General features: G+C 38.5%; 1 protein-coding gene across 6 annotated transcripts in view; it reads left to right on the top strand.

Annotated features, from left to right (window-relative positions):
* Positions 1-22,356, top strand: part of NEK7 (NIMA related kinase 7) — a 54,821-nt gene extending 32,465 nt beyond the window's left edge. For all 6 annotated transcript variants that reach the window (XM_015290271.3, NM_001031264.2, XM_015290270.4 and 3 more), the window contains 5 exons: positions 984-1,092; positions 3,314-3,421; positions 9,847-9,941; positions 14,141-14,254; positions 19,994-22,356. In XM_015290271.3, the coding sequence (XP_015145757.1) occupies positions 984-1,092; positions 3,314-3,421; positions 9,847-9,941; positions 14,141-14,254; positions 19,994-20,104 (537 nt within the window). In that variant the 3' untranslated portion in view covers positions 20,105-22,356. The remainder of the gene's footprint in view (positions 1-983; positions 1,093-3,313; positions 3,422-9,846; positions 9,942-14,140; positions 14,255-19,993) is intronic.
* The last annotated feature ends 3,807 nt before the right edge of the window (positions 22,357-26,163 follow it).

Here is a 26,163-nt window from a genome sequence, read left to right as displayed (position 1 = left end):
TGTGTGTGACTGTGACATGTGTGTACACACTATTAAAACACGCGTGAGTATTTTACTTTCTATGTGAATTAACGAATGCCGTTCATATATTTTCTTTGTCTGCTTACAATCTGTCAGAGTAAAGATTCTGTAGGAAAGTGACAAAACGAGCAACAGTTTATCCATCTTCTCACCTTTAGCTGCAAAATTCACAATGACCGAAGTTGCGTGTTGTAGCGCTGGCTGAATTCCAGGCTTTCAGTAGGTGCTTTTGGAGGTCTGTATTATTTCAGTTGCTGAGTATTATATTTGAAGATGTGTGTGGCGGATCATAATTACACTTGCCATAATTTCTAGCAGGCTGCTGAACTGTTACCAGCTATCGGTGATGGTGGTTCATACCGGGTGGGAAACATTTGAACAAGAGTTGGATTGAGGTGAAATTGTCAGAAACGATTGGTACTTGCTTAGTGTTAAAACTTCTGCAGTAGATCATCTCATCTGCTCTAATGTGATATTTCTGTCATTGTGTGCCACCATTATTTTTCTGCCGTTTGGAAGACACAGAAATAGAAGTTGGTGCAAGGAAGTATTTCGTTCAGGAGGTTCTGTGCACCTACCTTCGTATCAGACCTTTGTTCTGCAGTCACTTACTCAGCGCTGGGCTGTTCGGAACACATTTCATTCCGCACTGAGAGTTGTTGCATGCCGTGCAAATACTGTTATTAATTGGTGCTGAGTGTGGAGGGCTGGGGGAGTAGCAGTTTCATTCTGATGATGGCAAACTACAGTTATATGTGTTTGCTGATTTTTAAACTTGTAGATCGATGAAAGATGCTTTAATGCTGAAGGAAAAAAATTTCAGTAAATTTTCAGTAAACCTTTTAAATTGGTTTTGGAGCCTCTTGTACTTGATCTCCAGCTAAAGGATTTTATGCTTTTATTTGTTCAGCTATTTTATGCAAGTCTTAAATTTTGATATTCTCATTCTTTTTTTCTTTAAGCATTTTAAGAAACAGAAGAGGCTGATTCCTGAACGAACAGTTTGGAAGTACTTTGTTCAGCTTTGCAGTGCGTTGGAACATATGCATTCTCGTCGTGTTATGCACAGAGGTAATGCAGGATCAAAGGTTTCTCTTTATTAAACCTTTTACAGTGTGGGGAATTAAGCTGGTTCTATGCAAATTACACTGAATAAAATCACAACGGAATCATCTTCAGCAGCTGACACAATGTATGTTTTTGTAATGTTTTGTAAGGAACAGCCAAGTGTGACAGAAGTTGTGCATTTACTTGGCTGCGGTAGGCATTTGTTTGCTGCAGCAGCTTGTGATACTCAGCGTTCAAAATTGGTGCTAGTTCTGTAGCTAATGGAAACCCTGCTGCTGCCTCCTCCCTTGCTCAGTTCATTTTTCTGGCTCTCGTTGTCTGTCCTCTTCTGTTTGACCATTTTCTCCTAAGTATACCTACCTGCATTCTCAAGCAGCTATTCATCCTTTCTTTTCACCTATTCCACCTTTTATTTCTTGGAAAGGTATTTACCTCCTGCTGTGCATCCTTCCAGTGATGTATCGGCCTTTCTCCCTTACCTGCTGGATTACATGCAGGCGTGAGAGTTTTCCTCCCTTCTCTGCTCCTCTCTGCTCTTTCTGGTCTCCGTGTCAAGTAGTGTGTCCCAGCAGCCCCTGTAGTTGCCAGCTACCCCTGTCAGGTTCTTAATCTCTTTTACCCATTGTACGTACCCTCTGTACGGCTGTCTCCTCCTTATGTTGTCTTCATTTTGCTTTATAACTCCAAGTCGAAGAAAACGAATTGTAGTGTAGCGGCTTCTCAGACGTACTTGTTTTCTTTCTTTGCCTTGGAAGTCCTTCTGCCTGTGACATACAAGTTGTGTATGGACTTGAGGTGAAATTACATGTCTTCCCTTGGTGGCTTCCTTCTCCTGGGATGCAAACAGCTGCCTAAAAGCCATATCCTTCTGTCTCTGCTGAGTTGTGTCACTTGCAGACCAAGTTGCTGTACCTTTTGGCAAGATGAACTTAAGTGCGCAGGACTTAACTTCCCAAATGGCTCTCCCTTGTGTCCCTTCTGCTCTTCCCTGAGTGTTCGTATGGGTATCTGCAAGTACAGATTTTACAAAGGGGGATGTAAAGCTGTGGATTCTTTCTGTAAGATGTAGCTATCTTTCTCTACTGCTTTCATGACTAAAATAGTTCATTTCTGTTTATTTCAGCTCAAAACGAAAGAGTTAAAGTTCCTTAAACTGAAATACTACCTCCCAGATTTTCTTGAAAATCTATATATAATTATACACCAAAACCACTGGCAGTCAAAAATGTTTTTAACATGAGCTGATGTCTGTATTGACCTGTTTTGCTTAGGATGGTTTAAAGTCCTGGAAACTAGGTCAGGGAGTGTAACAATTTCTTCTTCCTTTCTAAAGCTTAGAACCTCCTTAGAAACCTGGGAGTGCTGGTATTTGAAAGCTTATTAACAATCACTTTAACCATACCTATATCTTATGCAAACTGCCGTCTCCTCACACTTCCCTGATTTTTCTTTTAAGTTGTGAGCTGCAGTGTGCCGTGCCTATAAGCTCAGTAAGAGCCAGGGACACTTGCCAAACAAGTATGGGGTTGGCTTATTTAGAAGCCTGGCAGGGTAGGTGTTTGGTTAAAAATGGTAGAATAAAGATCTTTGCTCTTGTCTCCAGAGGATTGGATGAAAACTGAAAGAATATTACTTGTGAAAAATAACTGTCTGGGGTATACATTGTTATTCTTCTTTGTTTCTACTTGATTAGCCCAATTCCACTGAAGAGTTCAAATAAACATTCTCTGGAGTGCATCTTTTTATTTATTTATTGTTAATGCTGGCTGTTAAAGAGTATCGGTGAGTTCCCTCATTCAATTAAATAGCATCTTGCTGCTGCAGATAATCTGATCGGCAAAAGTGATGAAAAATGTGACTTTTCTTCTGTTACTTCGAGCACGATGAGAGGTTTTGTGGCTCTAATGGAATTCATTGTATAAAGTTTATATAAAGTGGTAATGAAATTTCCTGTGTATGTTTCTGTGGCTGTCAGGTGGGTTGTATTGTTGTTCGTTTTGGGTTTTGATGTTTTTCATTTTCTTAAATGTTTTGCTTGTGTGCTGTTTGGACGATTAAAATGATAACTGTGAAATTTGGAGTAAGCGATTCAATTTTTCTGAATAGCACCATCAAATATTGTTGTCCATAATGAAAAATGTCATTCAGCTCATTATTGATAGAGCCGTGGCTTTTTCTGCTACTTGATAGTATTAAAATTTGTATTTGTATTTATTTGTTTCAGATATAAAGCCAGCTAATGTGTTCATTACAGCTACGGGAGTAGTAAAGCTGGGAGATCTTGGTCTTGGAAGATTTTTCAGTTCCAAAACCACAGCTGCTCATTCTTTAGGTAAGCCTTTCTGAGGGGCAGGTGGAGAGAAGGTGGATTTTCACGTGGTGAAAATACTGTGGCCATTCATTTGAGGGAAGAAAAAAAGGTGTTAGATGCAGGTAATGCTATCTGAAAAACCAGAATGGTCAGAGATGTTAAATACAGGAAAGCTGTAACATTGAGGTGCTGTCACTTTCCATCAAACAGCTATTTCTATTTGTTTTTCCTTTGAATCATGTAACGTACATTTCTGCCTCGAAACAAGTCTTCATTTCAGTAGCATTTTCTAGAAATGATAGCAAAAAATAAAATCAATAATACTGACGTGTTTTTGTCGTTTGAGTGAACTTTAATCTGAGGAAAAGAACGTGGTAATTGCTTATGCTTGTATACTGTATGGATAGCACTGAAGGCATGTTGGCCATGTGATTGGGAAGATCAGAAAGAAGAGCACCTGCTAACTTAACAACAGAAAAAAGACGTAATTGATCAGCTTCCAAATGTCTGTAGAAATGGATTGAATATTTACTGATCAGCTTGGAAAAAAGTGCAGAGCATAATGAGTTCTTGTTTTCTACCTTCTTATCCTTACAAACTTAAGAGTGACGCATAGAAGGACATTGTAATTTTTACAGGTACTGTATGTTGTTGATTTTGTTATGGTAATTCTTAAATATTGTCAGATGGATTTCCCCAGTTTATGCTAAATAAGTTTAGGAGAGTGCTGAACTGAGCTCTATGAACTGCAGAGCTTTTTGAAAGGGAAAAATAATTTTTTTATAAATATCCAAAAAGTTTCTGAAATACCAAATGTATTCTTTGTGTAGTACACAAAAAAGCCTCAAACACTCCAGTATATTTTCCAAACACAAATTTAATAAAAGTTGTCTCTTTCGAGCAATGTATGAGAGCATTTGGAGTCTGGAATGACTTCAGAGGGGAAAAAAAAATCTGGCAGATACTTTAAATACAGTGAATGAACAAGTGACAGAATCGAAGAGGTTCTCTTAATTTATGATCTGTTCTCTTCTGGAGTAGCAGCATCTTTTTAGGTTTAATGTTTACAGTCTGTTTATGTAGTTTTGTAGCATCTTTAGCTTTTCCCTGCAAAGGCTGCTTAGCAATGGCTGAATTCAGCTTTGTGCACTGACTGCAAAGGGTGCGAAATGAACTTCCAGCCGCAGGAGGAGCAGCCCTGTGGGTGGTAATGTCTAAAATTGCTTCCTGATCATCTTAATTGACATGGAGGCAGACAGAGGACCTTACCAGTTGTGGAATACAGATAGGTAAAACCAAATCAGGTGCAGCTCAGTGAGATTTTCTTTAACAAATGGAGGTAATTATTCTGTGATTAGGTTTTTGGGTATTTTTGTTTCACAGAAGTGTGTGATAAGACAGATAACAGTTCTTGGCTTTCTTAAACATTAGATAATAATGGCAGTCTCTGTTTTAAGTCCATCAGAGGCCCCACAAAAAATTGTTTGTTCAGATGCTGATGATTCTAATTAGACTATGAAATATTATATTGCCTTAATTAAGATGTACCATATTTATTTTCACCTCTTAATTAAATATTCTTCAACTAGTCCAAGTTATCAGTATGCTATGGAAAAAAGGGGATCGATGCTCACCATGTTTGTACCACATCTGAGATGGGGTGGTGCTTATGTGAACAACCATAACTATTTTAGAGAGGAACTTTTTAGAAAAGGTATTTCCTACTTCCCCATCTCCCAGAGAGTCTTTGGGCATGCCTTTATGCCTTCCAGCTTTTCTCTGTGTGGTTTGTTCTGATACTGATGTAGTCCAAACAAGGGCTGAATAGAACTGAAGTGAGGCTTTGACAAATGTGCCATCTTGCATTAATTAGTGATGTTTTAAAGAGGCAGAGAAGAAGCATTGAGCCTAGGCACTAAATGTGTTTGGGTTTCACATCAAAGTTCAGAAACAACCCTAAAGATTCTAAATGAATTTGTGGTACAGTGCACGGTGGAGAAAGAGCTGCTGCTGCTTGTGCTGCTCTGACAGGTTGGTAGCCAGCTCTGGCTGCAGTTCTTGATTGTCATAGCTCCTTATACTGCCTGTTAATGAAACAAGGGCATTAATGAGCAGCATGAAGAGAGAACTGCTCCTGTACTGCATTTGCAGGCACCTGAAAATCCTAATTGAGGTAGAATTCAGTGTGACGGTAGGAGTGGCAGAAGTTGGGAAGTTAAGGAGGAACCAACTGCTTCAACCATGGGTTATTTTGGCCTGTTGCAGGGGAGTGGTTGCAAACGGGGCTGAGGAGAGGTTGTTTAAAAAAAACCACCCAAATGTGTTAAAACTCATCTCTTAAAAATACAGGAACCATCCATACAGGGAGGGAGGTGGGAGAAACAAGCTAACAACAACAAAAGCCGTTGTTTCCTGACGCTGAATGCTGCCTCCTGGTAGAGGATCTGTTATGTTTACCTCTGTTCCCCATCTCTTTTCCCATTTTCCCCCTAATTGTAAGAATTCAGCCTAGAAGGAAGGTTTTGTTTAGCTGCTAACTTAGGTTACAATGGATACAGTCACACACTGATTTATAATGTCACTTACAGAGACTGTTCTTTCAAATTATTTTCTCTTGCAGTTTCTGATGCTGGTTTTCCTGGAATGTCTTTCAAAGCTGCATCTTTTTATGGTTCCATAAACCTTTGGTGCAGAGAATATAGTGAATTACAAACATGTGTAGCACTTTATACTTGTTCACGGGCTTTATAAAAATTTCAGTAGCAAACTAGATTCAGGCTTTCAGAAATAAAGAAATGTACTAAAATTTTCATTAGCTACAGCTTCTAACTGCTAATTATGAATAATACTGGTTAATTAAAATACTTGCTGATAATCTATTTGATTCAAATGAGGGGAAAAACAAAACCTGAACTGGACAGTGTTTGTCAGTGTTTTTAACTCTTTCTGTACAGCTTACCAAAACAGCGTAATGGTCTGTTAGGACTTTACATACCTTATTGATAATAATAGTAATAAAAATATTTCCTATGAAAATGCGGAGGAAATGATGACATTCAGTGTTGCTGATTTGTTAGGAGTTTGAGAAATTCCTTAGCTTGAGAAATCATTACCTTGGAAAGCAGTGTCGGGAAGAGAATCCAAGTAAGAAGGGAACATACAGTAAGAAATATACCTTTCTCCACGATTTGGCATTACACTGATTTGTATAAATAGTATTTACGTGTACCACGCAGGTTTTTCTCCCAGTTAAAAGAGTTTGTTAGCATTTGGAGTCAGTTGCTGTATTTGCTTCACCTCCTCAATGCATTTATTATTGAAGTGAACGCACTCTCCTCTAACTGAGGTGTTAGACTGAAGCATTTATGCAGGTAATAAGGTGGACTGTTTGTCATAACTGCCTTTTTCATAAATGTTTATTTGCCTCTGATCACTCACATCCAACTTCCTCGTTCCTCATAACCACTGTTTCCGTTATGTCTGTTCCCCATCTCGATAAGAGAAGGCTCACATCAAGAAACATGTCTTCAGATCTGCAGCATCTAGAAAGGCAGGGAGCAGCAGGGGCTGAGGAAGCACTTCATCTGGTCATTTCCAACCTTACCTTTAAGTCCTGTGGTTTACTCAACATGCAGAAACGCAGTAAACAGTATTGAAGTTACAGATGTCTTTTTTAGAAGCATCAACACCTCAGTGTGTTACCTCTTCTTTTTCTGCCTGTGGTCCCACTTGTTTCTTCAGATTGCTGAAGAAAATTGCATCTTTACTGTATTGTGATATTGTATTTTACTTAACAGGAAAAAAAAACAGTGATTGAGGAAGGAAAAATAGCATGTAATGAAGTGAAGCAGTCGCTTGTGCTTTGTACTCAGATTGCTCGCTGCTCTGAGGCGTTGTAATGTGTTGTAATGCCTTCAGTAATTCCTGACTGTCAGAGTAACAAAGCTTTTGTGTTCTCTTGAAAACAGTTCACAAGTAGTAATGATGTCTGGATCTTCAGGTTGTTTTTGCTGTTTCAGTGACAACATAACTGTGATTTCTATTCCTTTCACTTGTTGGTCATCGGGGGCTTCAGGTTGTGTTGCAGTTAAGGTGTTACACTAGGCTAAACGCTGTAAAATGATAGCATTTGTTCTGCCTTTTCACTATCATCAATCTTTCACAGGCAGATCAGACCCCTAATGTATCAGCAGGCTTCCCAGAGCTACCGGTTAAAATTACCTTTGCTTTTGGTAAGCTCTGAACCTTCAAACCTCCGTGTTTTCAGCTGCCCCCTGTGGATTGTGTGAAGCCTCTTTCTGGCACATTACTCACTGCCAGTTCCTGGCTGATGGCTCAGCGCAAGGAAGGCACTGCTTCTGTAACCAGTTAGAAACCAGATTACTGTTGCATTTGTTCTTTATTAGAGGGATTCTGCCAGGAAAGCGTCTGAATACACTAAATTGTGCATTAATTAATAGGTGCAGAATGCAGCTAAAAATTTTCAAAGGTACCCAAGCTTACAAGTCCCTGGAGGAGGAAAAGCAGGGTTTCAAGGGAGGAGTACGGTACGGACTGCAAAACTGTGAAAGCTCTATCAAGCCAAATGCCATTTAATTACAGTTTCCAGTTTAAAGGTAGCTGTCATTAAACATCTATTAAAACTGCCGTTGCTGATATCTTGGAATAGCTGAGTGTTTTGTTTTGCTTTTAGATGCTCCGGAGCTATATTAGCGTTGCAAATGATCCATCCCAATGGCTGTTCTTTCAAGGGGAGAATACCATCTCTCTAGGCTGTTCCTCTGTGGGTAAATGCTAAAATCCCATGAGAGTGCATGGTTTTGCAGCAGTCGATCAGTTCATCAGTTGAGTTGCCATTCCCCACTCGTTCTTGTTTTAAGCTCTTGATGTCCCTTGGTCTCAGTTAGCAGCCGTGCAGCTTGGCCTCGCCAATGCAGGACTTGGGGCTGCAAGTACTGCTGCTCTCCTGGGACTTGCAGCCTCTCCTTGTTAAGTTTATGGAGCCAAGTCAGCACTAGGGTGCAGTGCATGAGCTCTGTCCCTGCCTTTCTGCTGCAGAATCAGTGGCTCTTACACCAGTGTGCTATGGGGGGTGTCAGTTGGAGTTGCAGGTTTCAGCAGCAGTGGCTGGAGCTGTGGGAAGATGGCTCTGCATTTCCCAGGCTGAGCTGGGAAAAGTTGTTTGTTTGCTTTTTAATTTTCCTACTCTGTTTCCCTTGAGAAAATGTAGTATGCTTTGAGATGTCAGCCTCTTTAAACGATAGGACACGTTGTCAAAACTGTGATCTTTTGGAAATGATGAGTATAAAATTGTTAATCTGATTTAAGCTCTAGTCAGATCCATTCAGATACGGAGTTATTACAGATTCATTGCATCTCATTCACGTAGAGTTAAATTCTGACTAGATGAGGCTAATTCAGAAACTGGAAGAGATTGAGGTCCTCTTAATGTGTGTTAAATAGAACAGCGTGAGCTTTTAGCATTTGTTTTTGTAGGTTGCAGTGTGAGTGTTGATGTTAATGGCTGGCTGCGTTGCCAGGTGGTAAATTGGGAAATAAGGTCAATTTGTATTGAATTCACTTGGGTTTCGTCATCAAGATTTGGTGCCTATGGAAACATTCCACAGAAAATTAAATTAAAACCTAGTTAGATGTATTCTTTTTGCTTTTAGGGAGTTGTTTGGTTTTTGGAGAGGGGTACAGCAAGAATGGTTACAGACGGTGCATGGAAGCTGCTTTTCAAGAGCAGCCCACATGCCCCTGCAGCTCTGAGGCAGGATTATGCCAGGGCAGCCATGGGCTGGGGAGATGGAAATGCCTTGCAGAGCCTGCTTCTGTTGCAGGTGGCCAAGTTGCTCCTCAGCCCCTCGGCTTCTGCTGTCCCCCCAGGTTTTCCAGCCTTCCTCTTTGGCCTCTTTGGGATGCTGGAGGTCTGGATTTCAGGGCTTGGTTTCAGATATTCAAGTTGAGCTGTGCTTACTGGTTTCAAAAGCAGCTATTTCTGATTTATATATTTTCAAAAGGAAAAACAAAACAAAACCAAAGCCTATGGAAGAGCGTTTCTAGCTGCTCTCATTTCCAGCCAGCGCCAGTGGGTTAAAGGGGAGCAGGGCAGGGAGGTGTGTGTAGCATGCAGCTTTCTGGGAGAAAATCCTCACTCTGGAAACTTTCTAAGTGTAACTTGGAAGTATTCTGCAACTGAACAGTTCTGATAATTAGGTATCTATAGTGAAAGTAAAGCTCCATGGGACGAAATCTGAGTCTAATGCGTGGGTGTTTCCACCAAACTGAAGGGTTGCAAGTATGAACTGAAATTGCATGTGTAGTAAGATGAAAACTATGGAAGAGAATAAAAAAAAAAAAAGCAAAAAACTTTCTTAGTGAGGAAGTCTATTTACTATTAAATAACAAATTCTCATTCAAAAATACTTGTGTTTTTATTGCAGTTGGTACACCTTATTACATGTCTCCAGAGAGAATACATGAAAATGGTTACAACTTCAAATCTGACATCTGGTCTCTGGGCTGCCTGCTGTATGAGGTAACATTGATAATAGAGTGAACGTCGTAACACTTTCCCCCCTGCACCCTTCCCCAGCATATCGAATGCTGTTATAAGTTCTATTTCTATTTTCTTGCTGCTGAGAAAAGTATGCAGTATTCTAGAAAAGAAGTTTGCCAGGTATGAAATATCTGCCTTAATAATGAGAGTTCTTACGGTAACTTCTACATATGAAATGCTAGATTTGTGTATTATTAGAGACTGTCCTTTTACTGAGCTTGCTACGAAGATTTTACAGCCATTTCTTGAAGACTGGGCATAGCTGAAGGGTTAAGAAGTGAATAACGACAAGCAGATGTAAGAATTCCTTTAGATGCTTTCATTGGCCTGTGTGGATTTTATGGTCTGGGTAATAATGCTTTGAATAATAGTAGGATTGACTTAAGTATGCGACTAATGCTTTTGAAAACTAACACGTAATTTTTTTAATTTATTTGAAACCTAAGTAAACAAATTAAAAATCATGTAGGCTACTGTAGTTATCTCTGCTAACTTGAATTAACTTCCGAGTTACCTTGGCTGTGCAGAAATAAGTGCTTTTTCTACTGCTTCTTCCCATGTGGCTAAACTAGAAGTATGGGGTAATTCTCCACTAATGCAGTTGAGGTTGGTGGGTGACACTTCCATAATTATAAATGGTGTTGTATTCATTACCTTCTGGGGAAATAAATATACGGGGCAAATTCATATAGAGGCAAAGAAAGGTGTGAAGAGCAGGTAGGCTTCTAAGGCAACTACGTCTTCAGAGTTCTTGGATAGCATTTGTTGATCAGAAGTGTGATTAGCCATACTGCTGTCCTGAAGAGTTTACAGATCCATGCGTAGCTGTTGCCTGTAAATCTCTGGGACGATCTGCAAGAGATAAGTGTGACACTTGCTCAAGTATTGGTGAGTTAAAATCCTGAACAGGTGCCTAGCTCCTTCTTCAGGTTCCCCAGCGCTGACTGTGACAACTGCCATTTTCATGTTCCACTCTACACACTTGCACAAGTAGAAGACGAAAGGTAGCACAGAAGTGAATGAGGATTTTTTTAGTACTGCTACAGGTTTTTCCCTTCACTGGTTTTAATGGGGATTTTTTTTAATCTGGAAACAAGCAAAAACCTCTGAGAATAAATTACATACGATAAGCATGTTTTAAGGTTATTATTTTCTTCTACATTTTATGGATTTTTGTGCAACTGCTGGACAGAAATCAGTAGTCATTTTCTGAAGTTTCTTTTTGTTTTTCCCAGATCGCTTGTTCGATGCTGGGTAGACCATGTTAAAAACCTGGGTGAAAATGCATTTGTTCTTTGATGTAGAGAATAATTTCAAAAGAGCTAAATACCTTCATTTTATTTGCTGCCTCAACATTTCAAATACCTTGCTGCTCTTATTTTTGAGGTTTTATCAGGATGATAATTCAGTTCTCACGGTACTTTTTTCTCTAAGAAAGAAACAGTTTGGATTCTTAGGGTTGATATGTGTTGTGTAAATATAATATATGGCAATGAGTAAAACCACAGGATTTTGTTATGATTTTTTTTTATTTGTTGGGATCTCTTTATCCTATTCAGTTCTACAGTAGCCCAGATTTTATTTATTTTGTTTTGGTGTTTATCATTGAGGTGTAATTTTGAAATCCAGGTATACTAATCTCAATATATGCTCAATTTTTTTGATTATTTAAAAGAAGTTGCTTAAGGTTCTTCAGCCATGCGTGGTCTGACACATAGGATGTTTATTATCAGTATCTTTTTGCAATGCATGTTATATCTACTGCTTGTATCTTAACATGTTCTATTGATTTTATTTTGCTATGTGCTTTGGATTTTCTCTAGCTTAATTGGAGAAAAGCTGTGGCATGTTTATCACCTCAGAATAAATGCTTAATTGCTGATAAACTCTCTTCAGTTATGTTTTTGAGTTTAGGCTAATTCGCTATAATATATAATTAAAAAAATAATGCATTATTTGTAACCCACATAACAGTGTGTAATTCAGTGCTAACTATGGGAGTGCTAAAAAGTGTATTTTAGACTGAATTTTAGAGCCCCTGGTAGTTCTGAAACCTCAACAACACTACCACTGGAGTTTTAATTGATATGCAACAAAGTAGACTTTACTAATTAAAATCAAGATGCTGTGCTTTTGCTACACGGACCTTTACATGGAAAAGTAGGTTTTACACATTTCCTTTTATTGTTCAGCGTAGCAATTGCATCCTTACAGGGTTGTAGGTTGGTGGCTTACAGTTCAAAAAAAAAAAAAAAAGAGGGAGAGGAAAAAAAAAGAGAGGAGCGAGAGCTGCCACCAGCCCTGAAGACAGACAGTGGGCTTTCGTCCCTCAGACACCCCCAGAATACTAATCAGGAAAGTCAGACCCTGGAGGTCAGGGAGCAAGTCAATCATCCTAGCGATCGTCTCAGTGTGGAGGATCAAATTAGCCTGAAAAATTCAGCTGCTGGGAGGAGAGGGCGAGCAGCTGTCAGGGGCAGCAGCGAGATGCACTAATGAACCAGATGAATAGTGCAAAAGCTTGAAAATAAAAACAGGACAGTTGACATTTTTCATCTGTCAAAGCAGGAGATGCATGAAAATATAGTATTCCTGTTTTAACTCCTTAGGGGACATTCAGAATTTTTTTTAACACTCTGCAGCATTCAAACAAAAGTACTTTTTAATGAACACCTAGAGTACAAAAATGACTATCTGTGCATTTATTTAGGATTTCTGCATGCGTACAGACCCTGCAGTTGATTTTTCTTTTCTTTTTTCTTTTCTTTCTTTTCTTTTTTTTGGTCTTTAGCTTGCATTTTTAACATTCTTTTTAAGGTAAGAGACAACAGCATGTAAATCCCCAAATTAACAGCGTTTTGGTAACACGGCTATAGAAGGTTTGGGAGGAGTGGAGAATTGAACTGTAGCATTGTATTCGCTCGGGGAGCTTTAATACGATTTATTCTTACTTGAAGTTTATATGAAAAAGTACTAAACTGCTTGTGAGATATTTTATTAGACACCAAGCAAAGGTTAGAGAATTCGGGCGTTCTTTCCGTATGTCTTTCCCAGCGACATTGGTGCTGAGACACGAAAGAGTTAAGCTGATATCTGGAAGACCAGAAGACAGATGAGAGCCATTTTCAGCTTGTCCTGTCCCTGCTGAAGCTCACTGAGTAGCACAGCATGGAATAGCGTGTTTCACACACACTCTGCCTGTCTGGGGAATGTACACATTGTCCTTCCAAAATCAAACTTATTAGCACATGTAGAAAAGGGTGACTGACTTTGGGGCAGCGCTGTGCTCAAAGCAGCATTCGTGCTGCCGCGGTTCAAAGGCTTGGAAGGCTTTGAACAGAATGGGGAGATTTTTAAATGAATTTTAAGATTTGTAATCCTGCTAGCCATAGTGTTGGTTTCCACCTTAAATGTCAGGTTTTAACGTTTTCTGGAAGTCAAGCCTAGGCTTACTAATACGGCCTAGAAGGTGGTTGTTTATGTGTGTTCTCCAGTAGCTATTCGTACATTCTTCTATTGCAATTGTAAAATACAGCTATGGGTGTCAGTTCTGTACTTCTGATGACGTTTTGGGAGGCAATAGGAATTTATGAAATAATGTGGAATAACAGATTGAATTATGAGGGTATATTTGTAACCTTTTTTACCTTTTTTTAATTAAAAAAGAACACCCCACAAAATGACACCAAAACCCTGCAGCACTTTATCCAAGTCTAGCTGTGGGATGCTACAAAATCTGCTGCTGTTACGCAGCGTTTTTACCAGGCAGTATTGCTTTAGATAATTCAGATAATTATTCTAATAAATAAGCTTTCTTCCAAAAGCTTTCCTCTTGAGAGGAAAATTAGGTTGTGGGATTTTTTGTCCCCCTTCTGTGGTGCAAAGCCTCTCCTAACTCACAGCGGTAGGTGGAACTACCACATTTTCCGCATAGGCTATTGATACAGTCATTACAGTATGCAATTAAAGCACTGCACTATTAGGATTGTGACAGGTACAGTGCAGAGTGAGTACGCAAACCGGTTACACTGATAGCGAAGGAACTTCTGATTTTAGCTCTGTGACAGGAAATCAAAAGTCATTAAAATTGCTTTTGATTTGCTGGTGTTGCAGGTTTTATGGCAAAAAACAAGTGTGCTTAAAAACATAAAAGAAAACTGTGCATTTTCCTTAAACAGATGGCTGCACTGCAGAGTCCCTTTTATGGTGATAAAATGAACTTGTACTCGCTGTGCAAGAAGATAGAGCAGTGTGACTATCCGCCTCTCCCTTCAGATCACTATTCAGAAGAAGTAAGTAATTCTCCTTTTCATAGGCTAGATCCTCATTTTAGTGCTGGCACGCTTCCAATGAAGTAATGAACTTGTGTAGTTCTGTGTTATTTGCAGATGATGCCCGTAAGTGTTTGCTCGTTGAACTTGTTCAAGTGTTTCTGTCAAAACATTTCCCTGGAATGGTGTAAAATTTTGGGGGGATTAAAGATGGAAACTTCATCCTGTTAGCTTCTTAATTTCATTGAGCTTCTTTGTAAGTATGACAAAAGGCTGTCCTAGAAATACACAATGCTGTGTACTACATGTCATAGTGCGATTGAGTCTTACATATGTATTATGCTTTTCTAAAAGCACAACTATACAAGTTTATACTTGGCAGTAAATTACTGCACTGACTTTGTTTTTCTAGAGGCTTACATTAAAATCTATACAATATAGCTCACTAGTAAAAATGAATTTGGTTCCCGTTTATCTGCATTATACAAATACAAAGTGCTGTTTGATACAATTGAATGGCAGTTCTTTTACAAGAAAGGGTGGACGCTAACAGTAAATTTCAGAGAAATGTAGCAAGACATGAAATAATTGCATATCACAGCGGGGTATGTTTTAAGTTGATATATAGCAGTCCTTTACTGTCATTAATGCATTTCAGGGGCTTACTTCCTTTTTATTTTAAGGTATAAAATGAAAAGAAACTAAATATTTTCTTAAAGTAACAAGATTAAAATACATAAAAATGTTGGCTTGTTAATGACTTAATGTGCTAGTTTGGAAATAACTTTCCCACTTCGAAAAGCAACAGGGCGAACTGATAGAAAATGTAAAGCAAAGGGTGCATATTAGTAACCAGTTCTAATTGGAATTCAGCCTACGTGAGTTAAAGATTACTTGGAAAACACAAATAAAAACCAGCACTGAAATATCTTCTAATAAACGTAAGGTTTTGTGCATTTTCATGTATAGAATAAGGATTGTAATTCTGAACCTGGAATTTTTTGCTTTCAAAGGCAGTGATTGGACTATTAATAAAAGATAAGTGCCCAGTGTTTTGTTTTGTTGTATTTACAGTGGCAATTTTTCCTCTCTATGGAAACAAAACCTGGACTTAAAAGGATAATTTCGTGACTTTGAGAGGGATCGAATTTTGATCTATTGTGTAATATATGCAATAAACCTCTTTGTGGGTTTACCAATTAGTCACTTTACCTTGGCCATTCTTAATTACTATTTATTGTAGACTATAGATGTGGCAGTTCATATAACCAACTCGAGAACTGGAGGCCTAGAAATACAGTAGGGTGTGAACAATAATGCAAAATGATAGCAAGAATGTCAGGGGCCGTTCTTTGTTGTGTCATTCATGCTGTCTTCCTTTTTCCATGAAGCGCATGAATATTTCACATATCTGCATCCTCATCCTCTATTCTTCTTGACTAATTTTCAGACTGTCTGCATTTGCATTTCACATGGTAGCTGATTAGGAGATGCCGAGTGCAGCAGTGAAACCTCAGCAGGCGGTTTCCATGGTGACCTTCAGCAGGATTTTAATGATGATACCACTAGTGGTTCGTTGAAGTTGGCCTGCCTGCGGGGCTACTTCGCTGCAGCTAAGTGTGAAGTTGGATATGCGGATTCCCAGCCAAGGGGCAAATATCAAAGCCTGGCCCAGATAGAAGGTCTTAGAGTTGGGACAGGGAAAGAGGTTCCACCTTTCGCTTACCTCTGTGTAGCTTCCAGTGTCGGAAGCAGTTGCAAAGCACAGGTTACATTTTCTTCATTTGAAAGCAGACATTTACTTCTATGCTTTGAGTAAACCAGGTAGTTATAAAATACACCAGTTAGTTTAAAATATAATGAGAGATTCAGAGCTGTAATAGATGTAGAAATAGTAACTTTAAAAGAAGTAATCATATAGAGATGGTACCGAGAGCATTTCTTTTGTTCCAGTGTGAAAACTTGCATTATCTACAAGGTATGCAAAAAATGCTCATCTATGTTTGTTAGTTACTGCACCAAAGTATAATTAAAAAAAACATCAAAAAAAAAACCCAAAATCTTCTTTGAAAAATGCTCTATTCGCACAAGAAGTAAATAAAAATAAAAAAAAAAATAGGAACAAGCAAGCATTATCTGTTGTATTATTTTACTCTCCTGAGTGGTCTGTACTGAGAAGTTAGATGTCTACTCTTTAACCGGACTGGGAGCACATTCTGAGCAGGAAAGTTCAGGGGTTTCTGAACACTCAAATCCACATATTTTGTGATGAAGAATTTTCTGAAATAGCAATGAATGCTCAATGAAATTGTTGTATCCTGTCATGTAGGAGTGTAAGCAGTTGCATTGCTAAGTACTAGGCAATTGCTTTTTTGGGGAAACGTAAATTTTAATGAGATAAATTTTTGGTTAGAAATCCTAATGGCCTAAGTTGTGTTTTCACAAACTTGGTTGAGCAGTAAGAGTTACTATCCAAGATTTTTGAATGTTTAACTTCTTCACGTATCTCCTTTCCCGAATATTCCTTAAGAAACCCTGATGTTCAGGGTAAGTGCTCAGTATTTACAGAAATGTGTTTTACTTTAGGGAGTAGAAAGCTGGGGCTCCCTTGTCACCCTCAGTCAATACTCATAAAATTCCGTCAGCCAATATTAGCATCACATTGCTTTTGTGGTAGGTGAAATCTTTCAGTCTTTCCTCTGAGGTGCTTTTCGTCCCAAGTCTGTAGCCAGTCCTCTGCCCAGATGAGAAGGCTGAATGTGCCAGCAGGTCTAGAATTGCCGTGTGGGTTGCCAGCATTCCTTCCAACACTGAGTTTCAGGAAGGTCTCCTGTTCAGAGTAAGGTTTGTGAGTTTATTATTATTAGTTCAATCATCCAAGATTTCTTATACGAAAAGTTTTCTTTCTCAGTTGCCTGACAGTGCCAAGTACTTGCCTGTCACAGTACTTAGTATTCCCCCCTCCCCTTCTCCTGACTTGAGCGATAATTGTTTATTTCATAGCTGAAAAATCTGCTAAAGTTAAAGAAAGTGTATCCCACTGCTCCAGTGTCAGGCTAAGCTCCAGGCTAAACACAGTCATTGTGCTAAGTGCACGGAGGAGGTTAAGAACAGTAAGCAGCCAAAGAAGTTTGCAGCTTGGGGATGTGGGGATGCAACAGGAGCTCCTTCCAGCTCAGTCGTAAGTCTGTTCTGGTTGTTGGCCAGTCTGTGCCAGTTGATAATAAAAAAAAATTACTGTCTCTAGTGGTAGTCCGAGTTGAGAACCCTGGTGCCTCTTCCTGTGGTACTGTCAGGCTTTTCTGCTTCATGAGGATTTCACTAGTACTAGGGGGGCTGACCAGCGATCTCAGGTTCATTCAGATAGTTACTTGTGTAGGTAGTTAAGAAGTAATACTATGGCCAAGTATTAGCAGCCAGCATGAACCCTTTTTCAGTTGTGGAAGACTCTGTCTGTAACTATTTTCATTCTGCTATGCTCTCTTACAACTGAAATTCTGGGGAGGGAGAAAGAGACTTAGCAGTGTTAACAACGGCCAGCATTTAAGTAGTGAGACTCATAGCCACGTTGATGACTACCATTTATTTTACTGTAATAATTGCAAAGGATTGTTACCGCTGATTGAGTTCATCTCTTGTGCTGCATTGAGAAAAGAATTCCTAAATAAACAGATTCATGACTGTCCCTTATTAATAACATTCTCGTAAGCCTTTTCTTGTGCCTGGACAGTAGTAGCTCCATGATCATTTTGGTTAGGGTTAGTAAGTAACTGTACGAGTTGCATACAGCCAAGACATCGTGTAGATGGTTGGTTTATCTAGGCCTTACCTAATGCAGTGATGCCATTTTGTTTGTGTCTTAGTAACCATTGCATCTATATGGCTGTCTTTGAAGCTCTGAACTATGATATACTGTAACAGAAGTAACAAAGCAACTGTAGAGGAGGGCATCCTGTTTAATGACTTAATTTCAGACTCAAATTATTTATTGGTTTTAGTATTTTTTTAAAATGGAAAAGTTGAGTTTAGAAAACAAAATAAAATCAGTTACCCATGGGCCAGCAATTAAAAAACATGTAGTGGACTGGTGAAGCTAAAAGCACTTCTAAAGCCTTTTGCAGGTAAATTTATTGGAGGATTTACCTCTATTGTTCTAACTACAGCCCATGTACTGGTAAAACAAGAGAGAATCCTGTTATTCCTCTAATGATAGCTTTATAGGTGTCAGTCCTTCAAGATCTTTTACTAAGACTTTATTTACTCTACACAGTTCTACTGAACAGATGGAACTCTTCACAGATAAAGATATATGTATATGTACAAGATTTGATGTATTCCCCAGATAAATTTCATTTGTATTCTCTTTATAAAATGTTTACATATTTGGTTCTAATTTCAGGATTGGGTTTTTGGATGTTCTTAAGTGTTTCCTGTTTGCCGTGCAGGCTGTATGAGCTGTGGCATGGCAAGCTGTTGCTCCCTGCTACTATATTGTGTCTGCTGGTTCCACAGGAGCTTATTTTACATTTTCTATTACATTTTGGCAATTATTTCTCACGGTAGTTCATAATTTCCAGTGTTCTATTCCCCAGATAATTGTGCGTTATTAGAGACTAATGGTTTTTCTTGTTAGTGGTATAGCATTTCTATTTATTGCCTGCCAGAAGGAATGTGATAGCTTTTAAAATACATTGGTCAGATAAACTTAACATATTTGAGATTCAGATAGTAGGTGTGTTCCTGGGTCTGACCATCAATCAAAAAGAGAAACATTGAAGTAAAATGATGAGCAATCTGATCACAATCTTGAGAATTCATCATCTCATATATAAGCATTAATTTCTCTTTGCTAAAGAAGCAGAACATTTTAGTGACAGTTCTTGTTATTAATTATGGTGGAACCTGTACAAGGTGTGCTGTTTGCAATTTCTGCAAATGGAGTTGTAAATAGTTGTATGTAATGCTCCTTCCTTCAACTTCTTGACTTCCTACTGTAGTGCATTGAAATTCATCTTCAGAAAAACTAAGACTATAATTAGAATTTAAAATCCTTCTGGGTCTTTTTATACAAAGCAGGAAGGGAACTCTCTGATGGCACATTTGAATATGCTGTCTGTGTTGCCTTTGAATAATCATGGTGATGAGGTCACTCTGTTAGTTGCAGGATCTAGGTTTTCTCAGTAATCACACCTAAGAATGCTTCTGTGAATATATTATTTTATTTCTTTCTTTCTTTAAAGGAAAATGAATGACCTAACCCCACAAATAAAAACCAGGACGCAGTCCAGAATTTATTTACTTCAGTATCATGTTTCCAAGGCCAACATAATGTGATGCCTCTTTAAAATGCTTTCCCAAGTTTCATTTTTAAGTTCAGAATCTTACTAAGTCGAAGGTGGAGGTTTTAAATTAAGAAGTCCTCACTGGGTTTAGTAGGGGCTGCCATTTAAATGATGTATAATGAAGTTACACGCACATTTGAAGTTATATGTTGGAAGAATGAGAAATTAGGTCTCCTCAGTACTCTTCAAGATTATATTTTTCTTCTGATGATAATGTAAAATGTATTAAAAAGTGTTGCATACATGCTTGCATAAAATTGTGTGCAGTATGTGTTGAGAGAGAGCGCTGAGTGTGTGTTTATGCAGAGTTGCTGTGCTGGGCTAATTGTTGTCAGTCTTTTCAAATTGAATTTGAGAATGCACAAATACTACCTGGCAGGATTGTTGGCTTTCCTTACATGTTATTTTCTTCTCCTAGCTGCGACAATTAGTTAATATGTGCATCAACCCGGATCCGGAGAAGCGACCAGACATAACCTATGTCTATGATGTAGCGAAACGTATGCATGCACACACTGCGAGCAGCTAAACAGACATCAGACCCTGAAGATCAGAAATGCTCAAGTACTTTAAATAAATCATCCCACCTCTTTGCATTACAGAAATGTAATTATTTAAAGCTTACTGTTGTGCTTTGTAAACCCATTTATATACGAACTTAAATGTTTTCTGTTTATTTTTATTTTTTTTTTTACTTTTTACCAACTTGCAGTTTTAACAGATTTTAAATATATAAAGCATAACCTTAGAAGATACTGAGAGCCGCTGTTTTCCACGTTAAGTGGGTTCAAGTATGTTTTCTTTACTAACAAAATGTGTTCAGTTGGGCCTCAGTTCTAAAACACGGTTGCACTTTTGCACAGGATACAGATATTAGGCTTATGTAGAAGCAAAATGTCTGAATCTCACACCTTTTTATTAATTTATAGGAAGTATGAATCAGCACAGTTAGGTTTATTTTAATCTTAGTTCTAAAAGGGGTATAATTATTATAGAAGGCTACTGTATTTTATAGCAAATTATAGCGTGCAGTTCTCAACACACGAGTAGGCAGATGACATGATTAGTTCTGTGCTTGCCAAACGTGATGCAAAAGTAGTTAGTGGGGAAAAAAGCCTTACACTGAAATTATTTTAACGTCCCTTTTCATTTTGCTGTTCTGTCATAATGCACATAAAACATTTGTTGGAGGTTTTATGGGAAAACTTAAGGTGTTGATTCTGCAGTTTGATCATTTTCAATAGCCTTGTGCAGCGCTGCCCCGGGGCAATGTGAGTCTGCATAGCTGAGTGTTAAAACCATGCAGATGCTGCTTGTAGCGAGTAGTGCTCTTCTGAGGCTGGCACGTGTGAGAGGGTCTGATTAAAAGATGTGATCTTTAAGTTACAAATCCTATTTCTGTAAATGTCACTGTTTGTAGAGTTTTGTATTTAAAATCATTTGACCTTACGATTTTAAAATGCTTTTAAAATACCAAAATCTTTTGGAAAATGTACGGTTGTGTACTAAAACACAGTATATTCTTCACAAATATCAGATTTTGTATATTGTATCCTCAGAAGTAGCTTTATATTGAGTAAAAGTAAATCCTAGCATTTATGTTTCAGAGCAAGTTGCCACTTCCATTTCGGAAATGTGTTGATGCAAAATGTCTTACAGATACTTTATTATTGAAAAGGAGACCGACGATATTTTGGTTAAATCTTAAAACCTCTCTGGTATGCTTAATTATGTTGTCACTGTTAAGGGAAAAAGGCTGTTGAAAAATAGAGACGGGACTCAAATTTCTCTAATATCAAGGCTGAACTTTTTTCAAGAATACACAGAACAGTCAAAACAGAGTTCTTACCAGTGAGATTGCTGAGAAGCTGTTAGTGTCAGTTAAACCCCTTTGTCATGTGGGTAAAATATGTGGGAAGTGAGTTCAGAGCAAATCAGCAATGCGTCCATCCACACTGGGGTTCTGTATGCAGTCCGTTCCCTGCACTTTTTGTTTTGCTGTTTTTCTTCTCCGTGCAGCTTTTTTAATAGATGCAGTGCTCAAAGAATAAAAATCCAGATGTGGGATATTTGGAGTTAGATCAGCTGTGCTTTTGGGTAGGTGTCTTTTTTTTTTTTAATTAGAAATACTGTGGAAATTCTATTTGACAAAATGCAGGAGTTTTAAACAGTATGTGCCACAACTTCATCTTAGAACATTGTTTTTCTGTTGTTGTTCAGTTTTAATTTCCAGACTTCCTAGGCCAAGTCCTTAATTTTCCTTCTTGCTGCCATATTTACTTGATCTAGTCTTGGTAGGACTCCAGTGGAACAATGTATAGGAAGAAAGTGCTTGAGAAACCTTGGTTTGTGTTTAACAACCTCTGTATTTGCATTCATGTATTATCTGATAACTGTATTTTACACAAATGATGGTTATATTCCAGTTCAGATGTCAGAGAGAAATGGTTTGTATTGGCAAAGGCAGCACAGTACTTGCTTGGCTGCCGCGATTCGTTGTCCGTATGCACCAGTACTGCAATCATTCTCTGAAATGGACTAGAATGTTCCAAAGTCACTGACAAAAAAAGCCCATCGCAGTCAGGCTATATGCATCTAATACTGTGCACCGAGTATTATTACTTTGCCTGAAAGTAACCAACAATAGATTTTTATTTCCTTTTCTGGAAGGATATGTGGAGTAAAGAAATGATGAATTAAAAGTTAGCAAATGTGGAATTCATTGGCGTGGGTGTGTTGTTTTTGTTTTGTTTTGCTAATTAAATTTTGTGCTGAATAACAGTAGTTGTTGCTTCTGTTTTAAAAACTGTAGAATAAACGGTACAAATGACTTGGGTACCAGAGATTGCATTTGAGAAGTCTGTATGGGTTGACAGAATTGCTTGTATAACTGAGGTTGTAGTATCCATCCCGTAAGTAAATCACTTAGTAACGTATGAAAACAGCAATGTCTGTTGTAATAATTCTGTGTGTGCTGTACGTTGTATAAAATGTTACCTGTTAAAGAACATTGCTCTATTTTTCATATTTAGTTGCTGGTGAGATTTGGCACTGTTTATTTAAAACCAAGGCATTACATGTTTGTTTTCTTTAAAATGAACCTGTTATATTTCTAAGCAAAATGGTCTGACTTGCACCCCCTTTTATTTCAGTACTACTGCAGTATTAACGTGTTTCATGACCGAACTTTGTGCTTTGAATGACACTGCATTAAAATCTCATCTACTATCTTGAAAGCTCCCCTGCTGTGCAGTAGCCTAATAAAAATAAAGCATACAGATAACAAGTACAGTGTAAAAATAACAATGCTTCTATGATATTCTTTCAAACTGTTCTTATTACAGATATGCTACAGTAGTTGCTGCCGGTCCTGCAGTCAGTTCACTGTTTCCAGTATTTAACGATAGGTGAGTGTTCTAGAATGGTAATGATAGAAAGTACTTCCAAAAAATTTCCTTAACCTTTGTCAAAAATTGCATTTAAAAACACTATGCTCGATAGGTTCATAATTAATTATAAACTGTGCTTTTATCTAAAATTACTCTGAAACAGTATGGAAATACCTAAGAGGCCTAAGAATAAGGAAGAGCTCCTATTTGTGACCCAGCTTTTTTGAGCTCCTGTCAGCTCTTGTTTGCACATAGAGCATTAATTGTTTTTTATGGAACTTCAGTAATTTTGAGTGAACCTCGTTTGCTCACAATGAATAAACAGGAATTAGTAGGGGATCTGTAAATGATGTGATCTTCTCTTTTTTTTTTTGTATTTTTGTATGTCTTTGTTTTGGTAGGACCGGCTTAATGTATTTTTCCCGCTTCTCTTCAACTTCAGCGATCCAGATATTCGTTGTATGAGCAGGCAATAGAAGTATGTGTTCTTTTAGTAATGAGCTGAAACTTTAAAAACATGCCAATATACAGGAAGATGAAATACAGTATTAGATGTGTCTGAGCAGGCTGGTGTTTTATTCATGCACACAATTAAGACAGCCATAAAGAGTGGAATTGTTGACAGAGTCTTGGAAATAGAAAGGGACTTCTATTGCCAGTGGTTCTCAGCCATCTCTGAACGGGACCCAAAAGTGCAGTGAGGTTTGCTTTCAGCAAGCTGTCCGTTCGGTCTCTGTCATGGCAGTTAGCCAGGGAGAAGAGGATCTTAGTGGCTGAGTTTGAATGCCGGTGGCAAATGCTGTTCAGGTATTTGGGCTTTTAGGAACTGGAGGTTTATGTGAGAGGAAGACAGCAAAGGCCTTCAGCTTGTGTTCTGTGGAGAGTTTGTTCAGTCTGGAAGTAAAGGTGCTGGATAGCAGAGTTCAAATAGCTTCCCACCCTCCCCATCATTTTATAATACCAATTTAGCAGTATGAAGTTTTTCCAACAATCCCCGTATCCACATCCCCGTATCAGCTAACAGCCAGTGACAGTGCTGATCTTCTGGATTCTGATCTTTTGTTTGGTCTGGATGAATAACTAAATCTTCTTGCTGAGATCACTGAAGGGGGTTGAAATGCAGGTGCTGGGCATACCCGGTGATGTGTTGCTTCATATTTTTAAAGGATTTTTTTCCAGTCTTCATTCCTTTCCCTAAGCCTTGCTCTTCAGATTTTTGTTCTTGATTTTCATATTCTTCCATTGCCTCTGCTTCATCTTCCCTGTTGTCTCTTCTTCTCTCTTTCAGACTTGAAGTTCTTATTTTACAAATGGCCAATAGTTCCATTCCTTCTTTGTGACTGTGCTAAAATCCCCCCACTCCTGCCTTCTCAAACTTTATCCCTAACCGTAGGCAAGCTCTATGTTGTTGTTTTTGTTCTGATCACTACTTAGCTCCATTGTTCTTCATTCACTGTTTCTAGCTGCCACTTTGATTTCTGGCTTTAGACAGATGTTTTCACTGCCTCAATCATTCCCATGACCTCGTCTTTACTAAATACTGTCTGCTTTATTATCTCTCATTTTTAAATTCTCTTTCTCTGATCAGTACCTGCTCTCTTTCAGCATATCTGTCTTTCTCTCTCCTTTACCCTGTCACTCACTCCTTTTGGGATCTCCAGTCTATTAACCTTTCTGACTCTTTTACTCTTCTCAGCTGCCTCCATCCTTCACTGGCCTTGCCTCCTCTGACTCACTGGTCTTTATTTTCATCTCTGTCTGCTTCTCTGTATGTGGTTTCTTTGGTTGCTTCTCGCAGTGCCCTGTCTCTAATACCTTCCCTAGACATCTTTTCATGTTATTTCTTAATTTCCATTCCTCGTTTTCTGAATATCACTGAAGAACGTCAGCACAACAGAGCTTTGGACTCAGCTCTGCCTTACCTGTTATAATTCTCCTTTAACCACTTGGGTCACGTCTTTTTTCTTGGTGAGTTTGCGTCCACGTTTGCTTTTCATGTTAGGTTTTGTTTGTTTTTTTCTTCCCCAAATTGTTCTGCTGTCTTAGAATCAGTTTCTGAACCAGGCCTCTGCCTCTCACCTGTAGGACTTTGTCCCTTCAATTTCTGCAGCTCTTGTTCATTTCTTTCTCTTTTCTTGAATGACTTTCATAAATGACTCCTTCACTAGCAACCACATTTCTCTTTTACTCCCATCTTGAAGTGTGTGGCTCCCCTCTTCTTAACTACTTCTCTGTTTAGTACTTTTTCCTTTATACTCCATTTAGCATCCCCTTATTTTATGTATCTGAATGTCATCTCTGTTTTTGTTTTCATGTTTTTTGTTTTGCTCTGTAATTCCAGTGTCCCAAAAATCCAGTGCCCCCTTCCCCAGTTTGGTTCTCTCATAGTTCAGTCTCTGGATGATTTCTTGGCTATTTGGCCAGTTTTTAGCCTGTTGATTCAAAGGGCTAATTTTTATCCCAAACTCCCTCCAGACGTTTTCCAACATCCCTGATGATGTTAGTTGCCTCTCTATTTTCCTGGGCCATAACCTTTCTCTCTCTGATATGTCTGCTGGTCATATGTCTCTCAAGTCAGCAATACCAGACTGTACCCCTCTTCGCTGTCTGTGTTCTTTTATCTTTACCACTGTAACTTCTGTGTCATTTTTTACTTCTGTTCCTCCCTTCAAAGTATCAAAATCAACAAGAGTAAACAATGGTCCTTGGCCTTTAGCTGTTTTATGTGCTGAAGAAGGAATCCATGACATTACTGACAGTTTTATGTTTTTAAGGCAGTTCAGTTTTGCAAATTTCATCCTGTTTTACGACTTCAGAGCTGGATTAGATCCCATTTCTCCAGGCACCTCAAAGGTTCTTGAATTTGGTCCATGATTTTATTTTCTACCACTTCAGTTGCAGGTTTTGTCTTTCATTTCTTAACCTTATGTAACACGTTCGTGTTCTACTTCTGCACGTACAGCTAACAGTTATTTTCTTGTGTTATAGCAGCCTGATTGCAGTGCATTTATCTTTTTTTAAAGTAAGAATGTACTTCACAGTTTCACTGGCTGGGTCTGGAGTGTATGGCATGGTGCTCCTCTTCGATACTGTCCCTCCCTTACTCTGGTTTGTCTTAGCTGCTGTTCTCTGTGTTGTGCCCAACTGCAGTTACACCGTGTTACACTTCAGGTTAGCGTACATAACATTGAGCCAACTG

The sequence above is a fragment of the Gallus gallus genome, chromosome 8 (genome assembly GCF_016699485.2).
Source record: "Gallus gallus isolate bGalGal1 chromosome 8, bGalGal1.mat.broiler.GRCg7b, whole genome shotgun sequence".
Taxonomy (NCBI): Eukaryota; Metazoa; Chordata; class Aves; order Galliformes; family Phasianidae; genus Gallus; species Gallus gallus.
This window is presented reverse-complemented; position numbering and strand designations above follow the sequence as displayed.